This window comes from Martes martes (assembly GCF_963455335.1).
Source record: "Martes martes genome assembly, chromosome: 2".
Lineage (NCBI taxonomy): Eukaryota > Metazoa > Chordata > Mammalia > Carnivora > Mustelidae > Martes > Martes martes.
The window spans coordinates 16524230-16535986 of record NC_137889.1 but is presented as its reverse complement, the minus strand read 5'-3'; the positions used below and the strand labels follow the sequence as shown (position 1 = coordinate 16535986).

At 41.0% G+C, this 11757-nt stretch overlaps 1 protein-coding gene and 1 pseudogene across 2 annotated transcripts in view; both read right to left on the bottom strand.

Annotated features, from left to right (window-relative positions):
* Positions 1 to 981: 981 nt before the first annotated feature.
* GTF2E2 (general transcription factor IIE subunit 2) overlaps positions 982 to 11757 on the bottom strand; it is a 66228-nt gene continuing 55452 nt past the window's right edge. The window contains exons 7-8 of the mRNA XM_080796671.1: positions 3848 to 3963; positions 982 to 2585 (exon numbers count right to left, since the gene is read on the bottom strand). Coding sequence (XP_080652797.1) covers positions 2469 to 2585; positions 3848 to 3963 — 233 coding nt within the window. The 3' untranslated portion in view covers positions 982 to 2468. The remainder of the gene's footprint in view (positions 2586 to 3847; positions 3964 to 11757) is intronic.
* Positions 6529 to 10358, bottom strand: LOC308338990 (tetraspanin-17-like; annotated as a pseudogene). The gene is made up of 2 exons: positions 10296 to 10358; positions 6529 to 7254 (listed from the first exon to the last, which is right to left on the bottom strand). The product of its transcript is annotated as a tetraspanin-17-like (transcript).

Here is an 11757-nt window from a genome sequence, read left to right as displayed (position 1 = left end):
GGCACTATATAAAACTAAAAAGCTTCTGCACAGCAAAGAAATAATCAACGAAATGAAAAAGCAGCATATGAATTGGGAAAATAATGTTTGCAAACCATATGTCTAGCAAGAGGTTAACATTCAATAATATAAAAATTCCTACGATAGCAAAAAAAAAAGAAATCCAACTAAAAACTGGGCAAAAGACATGAAATAGACATTTTTCTAAAGAAAATATACAAATGGCCAACACACACATGAAAAGATGTTCAACATTACTAATCATTAGGGGAATGCAAATTAAAATCACAATGAGGTATTCTGATACTATTAGAATAGTTGGTATCAAAAAGAAAAAACAAATGCAGGCAAGAATGTGGAGAAAAGGGAACCCTTGTGCATTGATGGTGGGATTACAAACTGGTACAGCCACTATAGAAAATACGGAGTTTCCTCAAAAAAATTAAAAACAGAATTACCAAGTCATCTAGCAATCCCACTTCTGGGAATATATCCGAAGTAAATGAAAACAGTATGTGTCAGAGCTATCTGTACCCCCATGGAAACAAGCTAAGCGTCAATTGGCAGATGAGTGGATAAAGATGTGGACGGAATAGACTATTATTCTATAATGGAATACTTCAGCTGTAATAAGGATGAAATCTGCCATTTCAAACAACATGGACTGCCCTTGAGGGCATTACACTAAGTGAAATATGACAAAGGAAAAAAGACTATTTGATCTCACTTATACGTGAAACCAAAAATATAAGAACTTACAGCAGAAATCGTATTTGTGGTCACCAGAGGCAGGGGTGGGGCAGGGAAAATTGGATGGAGGTGGTCAAATGGTACAAATTTCAGTTCCAAGGTAAGTAAGGACAGGGACAGGGATGGGACGTACAGCGGGATGATGACAGTTAACCCTCCTCTGTGGCATATATCAAGAGTAAATTTTATGAGTTCTCACCACATGGAAAAAAAAGTTTTTTCTATTTTTTTGGACCTATAGGAGATGATGGGTGTTAACTAAACTTACTGCAGTTATCGTTTCCTAACATATGCAAGTCAAATCATTACGCTGTACACACACCTTAAACTCCTGCTACCGTATGTCACCTATACCTCAATATTACTGAAAAATAAAACAGAAAGATGTATAGAACACCAAAAGTAGGCACACTTGGAGATAAGCTAGCTTCAGAATTTTTACAAGAAAACTAGTCTTATGTTATAAGACATCAAAAGTTCCTCCTTATTGACTAAACAAACAAAAACCAAACCCTGGTAACAAAGACCCATGAGTTTCCCAGTGTTCTAAATTACCCTACAAGAGGAAAGGAAAGCAGGATTGTGTAAATGGATGAGAACCAAATCAGAAGGATGAAAAGAACTAAAGCAGCAAAAAAGCTCATCATCTGCACAAAGTACTGACTGCTCTGGGTTACCATCACACCTTTCTTGAGAACACTGAACCTTATTCTTAAAATCCTCTGCAATTTCAGTTTGCAATATGAGACTATAAGAACCAACCCAAAGGACCACCATACCAAGTAACAAGCAGAGGTAAGGAAAACAGGTAGTCTGCCGTAGAAGGCTGGAATAACCACACAGACTTCCTTCCTATATATCACCATGACAGCTAAGAACCCACATCTTTGATAAAGGCTCTCATGAGCTCAGCCAGTGATGGCAAGACAGAGGGAGTCTCCCCCAGAAAAAATTCAGGGTCAAATTCCATGAGGATTGGGACAGGGTAAAGATGACGTTCAGGTTGGCAAGAAAACTCTTATCCATCTTTGTTGGAGATGGCATGAGCCCATGACTTGCAAAATCCAAGAAGCTCAATACTGATTTATGCTTTTAAAAAAACATTAAAAATCACATGTAGTGTATCTTTACTGTCACATTTGCTAACAAGGGGCAGGCACATCTTGTGTTCCAACTGTGGGATCCATATGCTCAGCACCACAGCACAAATCACAGTCTTCAACAACATCCCAAACATGCATCCTGTGGGAGTTAAAGACCGGAGCTGCCGTCTGCCATTGCCAAAGACAGAAAGAAACAAACTGAACTCACTAACATCTTAGAGTTCCTTCTACAATGATTTTATTATAAATATGTTCTTTTGGAATAAACAAATATTGCATTCAAGACTATTTATCTGCAAACTTGTTCTAAAGTAATAAAGGAAGAGAAAAGGAACCAGGAACCACTTAGAAATAGAGATAAGTAGCAAAGACACTTGCACGCCATGCTAAGCGCCTTTCCCCCAGAAGTAACAGAAGGTTAACAGGGAATATCACATTATCTCATTAGCCCGTTCAATTAAAGTAAGCTTTGAGTTTGGTAATTTGCTCTTGTTCTGTAAACTGAACAGCTCCTCTCCTCAGCCCTAAGAAGTAGAATGGGAAGACAGTCTTCAGAGCCCAGCAACAAGAAAGATCTTGACTTTGTTAACTCTTTGCTCATGAACAAACTGTTCGCTATTTGCCAGGAGCAATGTCAGAGTAGTCCTTCAACACTCCAGCCAGATGTTCGTTGTGGGTCTTAAACCGTCGCTTTTTCTGTGAAGCTGGCTTTTTCCTTCTCTGAATAGGAGCCTATAAGAAAAGGTAAAAACAGAAACAGCTACTCAGAAAGGCAGAATAGCAAGGATTTACTAACGATGTGCAGTTACTAACGATGTGCGGAAACCTTTCTTCCTGTTCAGTGGGCCCAGCTTCCTATGCCAACCCCCAACCACAGCTCCCAACCATAGATGAGCGCTAGAGTCACGGTGATGTGCACACCTTCCCCGGGAATAATGGGGCTGGCACAGAAAGCCCCCAGAACTATTCTCAACACTGAGCAGATCAAAAAGAGAGGTAATAAAGCTCTTTTTCATTTCTATCTTTAGGTTTTAAAAAAGATTTGAAGTAAATATGGCAAAACACAGAGATACAGCAAATTTGGCAATTGGCTATGCACACAAAGACTTAAGTATTATTCTCCATTGTTTTCTGTCCTTGAAATTTAAAATCACATGATTTAAAAAAATCAATAACCTAAGCAAGGATAGGAAAAAATAGCTCATAAAGTGCCGCCATTACACTAATTCATGGAGATCACTGGGCAATAAATTCAACCTTTTAGGGATGCTAAAAATTCACTGAATAAAACACACCCACAAAAAAATCATAAAGAAGGCAAGCTACAAATCTGATGGCAGACAAGGGAAAAGGTGAGGGACAAAGCAGCTACAGTTAGGGTGCTGGTGAATTATTCCCCAAACTGGGTTTGTCCTTGGACTACAGACAACTGATTAAGCTGGTACAAGGCAATTCACAAGTCACCATTCCCTTACAAATCCCTCCTTTGATCGGGCTTTGGGCCTATATAGTATCTGGTTCCTAAGGAATCTGAAAGTCAACAAGGACAACAACGTGATCAGGGCTAAGGCGGAGTCAGGCACCAAGACCACAGGGGCTCATGGAACAAGGAGGAAGGAAGCACAATTGAGGTCTTAAAGGTCAAGATGACAAAGCAAGCTCCTTTGAGAAACTGGGAGGGCAACATGTGGGCACTAGAAAATGTTCGGTATGACTTGACCTTAAGAGTAATCCCTACTAGTAGGACAGCGGCGGAAGGGGTAATGAGGAAAGTTCTCACATGCCTGGGTCACAGCACCTGGGGGCAGAGATCCACTGGCGCCCAATAAATCAGGCATGATCTGGTTTGCATCTGACCATGATCACTAATTATGACACCAAGAAAAGACTGGAAGAGAGAACCAACTACCCATTCTTCAGAGAGAACAGGAAGCAGGCTCACAGTTCAAAGAACAGAGGATTACTTTTTTTTGTTTCCTCAAGAGACTACATACCACTTTCTTTGGTCCGGATTCCTGCATGGAAGAAATACCCTGTCGCTTCAGATATTCTTCAATTTTCTCCTCATCCATTGAATCCACCGTGACGCTCCTCCAGAGTTTCTGAAACTCTGCCAACAAGATAGTAGGGATTTTACAACAGATGTTTACAAGCTATAGCATTTGTGATAGAAATCCAGGCCTTGCTTTTATCTCCTCTGGTCTAAAGTAGCACATCTAAGACTTCGTGATAAAATCAAAGGAAGTAAGACAAGAACACTCAAATGCCAGACCATGAGCAGCAGAAGGGGCTGGGAACAGCGGGGTTCTATTCTGAGTCCAGTAACGAAGGGCCTCGCCGTGAGAACTCCCTGCTGCTGACAGTCTCCTTTTAGTCTGAAAAGCAGTTCTCTCCTGTGAAATAGTTCAAAATTCCCATTCACTCTCTGAGCTCATTCTACAATGATTTTATTATAAATATGAGAACCATCAGTAAAAAGAAACATGAAGGGAGGCAGGGAACCAAAATTTTGTATGGGGATAAGAAGCTGTAAGAGTTTATTAACAAGAAAACTTTTGAAACCAGAAAACCTGGAGATGGGGGACTAAGAGGTCATCAAGACTCTTACAAAGTTTGGGTCAGTTATTTTATAGAATGGCCTTCAATTTGGGGTTGTCTAGTATTTCTTCATGATTAAATTGAGGTTATACATTTTTGGCAAGAATATCACAGAAATGACGTTGCACCTTTCTCGGTGCAAAGGGTACGTGATGTCAATGTCTTATTATTGAGGCTGATAAACTGACTGCTGGCTAAGCTGGTATCTGTTGGATTTCTCCACCAAGAATCTATTATTTTTCCCTCTGTAATTAATGAGGACCTTACAGGGAAATCTACTGAAACTAAGCAAATACTCCATTTCTCATCACACTCGTTGCTAACTTTAGCATCCACTGACAGCTCCTGCCTATAATTATTACTCGTGGGTTTGCCTAATGGCAAATTATTTCCATCATTCCTTCCAGATGCGTAAATTAGAATTCTACTGTAAGGAAGGACTATTCATTCTCCATTTATTCAGTTGTTTATTTGATATAGTATGGACTCGTGAATACTTATTTTACAGATTACAATCGACTACTATCATTGTTACTCAAACATCCTGGCTTTGGTCATTAAGAACCCCTTCAGATTGTTGCTCTATCTTTTTTACTGCTTTCCTTTTTATTTTTTGTTTTGTTGAGCACTTATTTTCTGGTACCAAAAGATGTTCCAAGCTCATCTTATTAGTTCCCCAAACTTAGAATCAACCATTTCGTCAAGGAGTCCTGACTGCTTTTATTGGGGAAGGTTATCTAGAAACCAAGACCTGGATGCTCTACGTTCTTTGTCAGTTCGGTGTTTGTTTTCTGAAAATAGCAAATGATTAGGGGTTATCAAATTTAAAGGCAGATGGATATATTCTGGCAGATCTCCAAGTATCATGAAAGTCAGGCATGCTCTTTATAAATTATAAAAGTAAATAAAATAGAAACAGATTTAGAAAAATCTTGTAACAGAAAAGAAAATTTACAAATTTTCAAATTAACAAATTTGAATTTGTAGAATTTACAAATTTGGATTGGATCCTCTGAATTGAAGAGATCCCTGTCCCACTTAAGCTAACAATGAAAGCTGTGTAACAAAGTATGCCAGAGAAGAAAGGGAAATAAACAAACTCATTAAAGAGGTTTTTCTTAAATTCCTAAATAACTCATTCACGTTTTGGCTATGCCCAGATGAAATGCAAAATTAGCAGACTCATACAGTACAGCCTAGGAACCAGATGGCCTGGGTGTGAATCCAGGCTCTCCATTTACTATGTAACATGGGCAAATCACTTACCCTTGTACCTCAGTTTCCTGAACTGCGAAACAGGGATAATACCTGTCTCACAGAGCTGTAGACATTAGTTAATGTATGTGTCTCCCACAAAGAAAAAAACCTAAACCTGTTATAGTTATCACCATCTAACCTCTATTATCTTTTATTTCTGGATGCTAACCCCTCTAACGAAAGCAGTATAAAATACCTAAGAAAAAGGATTGGCTAACAGATACAGGGTCATTTCATTTATGTAAAATAGAAAAAACTAAAATTCTATAAACTTTCTTTTTATTTTAGAGAGCGTGCACACACACATCAGAGCATGAGTGGGCGGGGGGGTGGGGAGAGGATGTGACAGAGGGAGAGGAAAAGGGAGAGAAGCAGAGTCCCTGCTGAGCACAGAGGCCCCTCCCCCAAATAGTATCTTGGTGGGGGGGCCAAGGTTAAGGTTTTGTTTATTTGAGTAGTTTCTAGCCATCAACATGTTTGATCTGGAGAGACAAGCAAGGGAGAGAAAATCCTTGGGTCCATTTTAGAGTCTAAGGCAATGAGCCTGAAGTGGGCTCTGGGCAGGGTCAAGGTCACAGCTAGTAGAGAAGACAGCTCTGCAGCTGCTTCATGAAGCTGTGTCCCAGGCAACAGCAGGCCCCAAACCTGCCTCACACAGCCATGCACAGAGAAGTGTGTCCCAGCCTGGGTGGGGATATGGCAGACCCCTCCCACCCCATCTGGCCCACACCCTCTCAGCTGTACCTTTCCCAATCCCCTTGGGAGCCCACCACCCAGCAGGAGTCGGGATGGGGGCTCCCTGTGCACCAGTGTGGCAGCCTCACAGGCTGGCCTTCGCTACCTTGATGGCATTCACAAGGTTCTGGGCCAGGCAGATACCACAGATCTGAAGGAGGGCGATGCCCACAAAGACCCCAGTAACAACAGTAAGGCTGTCTTGCAGCCACTTCTCAAACTGGCCTTTAGTATGGATGGAATGCTGCCACTCCAGCTACAGCGTGAGCTGGCTATTGTAGCCGCACACCAAGGACATCTTCTGCTGGGTCCCTGATGTAGCAGGAGAAGGGGACCCTGCAGCGCTCCTGGCTCAGGTTCAAGTTAGTGCAGCTGAAATACAGATGAAGGTGCCAACCATCAGGCCCTTGGGCTCTATGGCAAAACCAATATTCCCGAGCAAAGAGATTCTTGCCATTGTTACTGATGGAAGAAAGTGAGCTGGTGTCGAATCCCATATGAACACTAGGATCCCTGATGCCAGCTCCAGGAAGAAAATGTAGCTGAGAAACATGGAAAAACCTGGAGCAGGAAGGTCTTCTCCCAGAGAGCCCCAATGCCACCACCAAAGCCCAGCACCAACACTTCCAACCACTACAAACAGCCACACGAAGTCAAGGCCTCACAGATCCGTCAGCACTGAGATGTTGGAAAGAATGCTCTTCTCACCCCAGTTCCAGAGGCAAGTGGCCAAGTACAGGGCTCCCAGCACCCATAAGACAATGTTGAAGCCAAAAAGGCAGTATTTTCCCCAGCAGCTGACCTCAGATTCCTGGAAGTGTGGGTGCGAGCCCAGCGTGGTGGCCAGCCACCCAGTGGCCCAGAAACCAGAGCTGGGGTCAGGCCACCCTCCACGGGCCACCCTGGGCTAGAGCCACCCAGGCTACACCATATCCTCGTTATCGACTCATCATTCGATGAATACTTGGGCTGCTTCCGTATCTTGGCTCTTGGAAATAATGCTGCAGGAAAGTGCATATATCCCTCTGAGTTTGTGTTTTTGTATCCTTTGGGTAAATACGGACTGCTGGATGCTGGCATAGTTCTATTTTTAACTTTCTGAGGAACATCCATACTGCTTTCCACAGTGGCTGTATCAGTACATTACTTCTAACCCATCTCTTCATATTTAAAGTAAGTTTCTTACAGACAGCATATATCAGGGTCTTGCTTTTGTATCCAATCTGAAAATCTGTGTCTTTATTATTACATTTAGATAATTTACATCTCTCTCAATTACAATGTTTGAACAATTTAACAGTGGAAAGTATGTTAGATGATTCTGGATGTTAAAAAAGACCAAAGTCTTAATTAGTATGTTTAAATGATTTACATTCAACATAATTATTAATAATGGCTGGAGTAAAATCCATCATCTTACCCTTTCTATTCCATGTACTTCTTGTTTTTTCCTTCTGTTTCTGTGTTCACTTGGAGCAAGTGAATATATTTTCTCTCATTATATTTTATATCTGCTATTGGCACAATATACTTATTGAGATTTAACTGACACTTAACACTGAATTAGGTTTAGATGCAGAACACAATGCTTTGATACATGCATATATAACAAAATTACCAAAGTAATTTAACACTCATCACCACACAATTATAATTTTTTAAAAAGATTTTATTTACTTGAGAGAGAGAGGGGGGTAGAGCAGAGGGAGAAGCAGACTCCCTGCTGAGCAGGGAGCCCAATGTGGTGCTCAATCCCAGGAACCTTAGATCATAACCTACAATGAAGGCAGATGCTTAACTGACCGTGCCACACAGGTGCCCCTACTCTTACCATTTTTGTCCTTATAAGAATTTTTAAGATCTACTCTCTTTCAAATGTATATAATACAGTATTTTTAACTGTAGTTACTTCTTTAAAACAATGGTTTTAGTGGTCATCCTAGGGTTTATAATACATGTTTAATCAATCAGAGCTTAGCCGTAAGTAAATTACACATATAATATATATATATATGTGTTTTTATATATATACACACACACACACACACACACACACATATATATATGTTCACATATAATATAAAGATGCTTAATAATGGAGCACCTCAGTGGCTCAGTTGGTTAAGCATGTGATTCTTGATTTTGGCTCAGGGTCATGAGACTAAGGCCCATGTTGGGCTCCATGCTCGGCAGGGGCATAGTCTGCTTGAGATTCTCTCCCTCCCCACCCTGCCCCACTCCCATCCGTTCTAAAATAATTAAATCTTTAAAAATAAAAATTTTTTTAAAAGATGTTATAATATGATACTTTCCTCTGATCTTTGAGCTGTCATAAATTTTACTTTTATATTTGCTGTAAACATAAAATATATTCCTAATAATTTTCCTTTATAATCAGTTATTTTTTCTTTTTTTTTTTTTTTTAAGATTTTATTTCAGAGAGAGAGACCAAGAGAGCACAAGAGGGAGGGGGCACAGAGGGAGAAGCAGAACTCCCCGCTGAGCAGAGAGCCCGAAGTGGGACTCAATCCCAGGACCTGAGCTGAAGGCAGATGGTTAACCAACTGAGCCATCCAGGCACCCCTTTTCTTTTTTCTTAAGTAGGCTCCATACGTGGAGCCCAACACAAGGCTTGAACTCACAACCCTAAGATTAAAACCTGAGCTGAGATCAAGAGTCAGAGACTTAATTGACTGAACCACCCAGGTGCCCCTTGAGCTCAAAGTAATTAGTAAGACAGGGGCGCCTGGGTGGCTCAGGGGGTTAAAGCCTCTGCCTTCAGCTCAGGTCATGATCCCAGGGTCCTGGGATCAAGTCCTGCATCGGGCTCTCTGCTCAGGGGGGAGCCTGCTTCCCCCTCTCTCTCTGCCTGCCTCTCTGCCTACTTGTGATCTCTCCCTCTGTCAAATAAAGAAATAAAATCTTTAAAAGAAAAAAAAATGTTCAAAGTAATTAGTAAGAAAAAAATTGTTAAGTTTTAATTTTTAATAGACATTTTAAAATATTTTAATTAGAAAAATATGAATTTTATATTAACCTTCTATTTACAACATACTACTTATCTGTATAGGTCAAAGTTAGTATCTAGTATCACATCTCTTTTGCCTGAATTTCCTTAGTGAATCTGGTAATGCAGGTCTTATGACAATGACTTATCTCAGTTTCTGTGATACCATGAGACTATTACCCTGAAAAGAAAGATTGGTTTTAGGACGCCTGGATGGCTCAGTCAGTTAAGCGTCTTCCTTGGCTAGGGTCATGATCTTGGGGTCCTGGATTAGAGCCCTGCATTCCAACTCCCTGCTCAGTGGGAAGTCTGCTTGTCCCTCTTCCTCTGCCCCCTTCCCCCACTCTCTCATTCTCTCTCTCAAATAAATAAAATCCTTAACAAAATAAAATCCTTAAAAAAAGAAAAAAGATTGGTTTTGTTGGGTACGGAATTCTAGGTTGAAAGTTTTTCCCTTCTGGGGCACCTGAGTGGCTAAGATGGTTAAGCATCTACCTTCAGCTCAGGTCACAATCTCATGGTCCCCTAGGAGCAGGTCCTGCATCAGGTTCCCTGCTCAGCGGGGAGCCTGCTTCTCACTCTCCCTCTGCTTTTGCGTTCTCTCTCTGCCAAAGAAATAAATAAAATCTTTAAGGGGAAAAAAAAAAAGTTTTTCCCTTTCAATCCATGAAAAATGTCACTGCATCGTCTTTTGGTTTCCACAAGTTCAAATGACGAGTCAGCAGCTGTTCTTTTTCCTTTAACTGCTTTCAGTATTTTCTCATCATCATCAATTTTCAGCAGTTTGAATATAAACGCCTGGGTGCTTTACTTGTCACTTGCTTTGGGGGGTTATCTTGCCTCACTCTCTGAGCTTCTTGGATCTTTGGTGTGGTGTCTACTGTTAGTTTTTCAAAATCTTTGGCCATTATTTCTTCCGTTTTATTCTCTTGAGGTTTGAATTACATTCAGACCGTGTGAAATTATCTCATACCTAATGGATGTTCTTTTTCAGTTTTCCCTTTGCATTTTAGTTTACATAATTTGCATGGGCCTATGTTCAAGTTTATTGATTCCTCCTTTGGTTATACCAGGTATACTGATGAGCTTATTAAAAGCATTTTTAGTCTGTTACTGTGTTTTTCACTTCTAAAATTTTCATTGCAGGCACCTGGGTGGCTCACTCGGTTAAGCATCTGCCTTCAGCTCAGGTCATGGTCTCAAGGTCCTGGGAGCAAGCCCCACATTGGGCTCCCCGCTCAGCGGGGAGTCTGCTTCTCCCTCTCCGTGTTTTCTTCTCTTTCAAATAAATAAGAATCTTTAAAAATAAAAGAACAAAAAATTTTCATTTGATTTTCTTATACTACCTACCTTTGAAATATCCTACCTGATTGTGCATGTTGTCTGCCTTTTCTACCAGAGGCCTTAACTTATAACTCACAGTTAATCTTAAGTTCCATGTCTAACAGTTTCCAGTACCTGTGTCTCAAGAATTTTGTTAATTCCCTTGTCTCAATACTGTATCACTTTTCTCATCTTTATCTCACACACACACACACACACACACACACACACACACACACACTGAAAGCAGGATACCCTCTGTAGGACAGCTGAAACTGAGATAAACAGTCTTTGTGTCTGGATATGACCCTGTATTTCCTTATGCTAGGCCTTTACAGTGTGAATGTAGTCATTCTGTTGTCAGAACATGAGCTTGGTCTAGAATATGTTGCTGCTATGGATACCTGTAATGCACCACAGGCTTCAAATTGCTCTAGCCATACCTTGTGTTTAGGGTAGAGGCTTGTTTGCTAGAGAGTGTTTCTCAGCGTCTACTCAACCTACAGTTCTAGGTCTTCCATTTAAACTGCATCTCATATGGTCTCTCTGCCTCCAATCTCCTGCAACGCTCACAGAATTCCATTGTTACCAATTAACTCTATTTCTCTTAGCCTCATGGAGTGGGAGTTCTCTGAAATTCTGATTAAGCCTTGGTCACAGCCAAGTACTATGTGCCTGGTATCAGGAATGTGGCCTTCTCAATGTTCCTGCCCATCCCCCTGTGCTAAAGCACATGTTCCTGCCCCTGCCCCGGGGGTGGAAGGTTTCTTACTGTTCCATTTCCACTGCAGTTTGAGGCTTTTGTCTCACAGCAGAGAGGCAGGAAGAAGGACCCAGACAGGGCTTCATGTCTTTCCTGTAGATACCCAATGAGGACAGTACCTACCCTATCCTCTATTTTATAAGCATACAGGGAAGTCTATGGAAGAAAGTCTGCAAGTAGGTATGAATTCCCTTCCCATGTGTTCTCAGCCCCCAAGGACT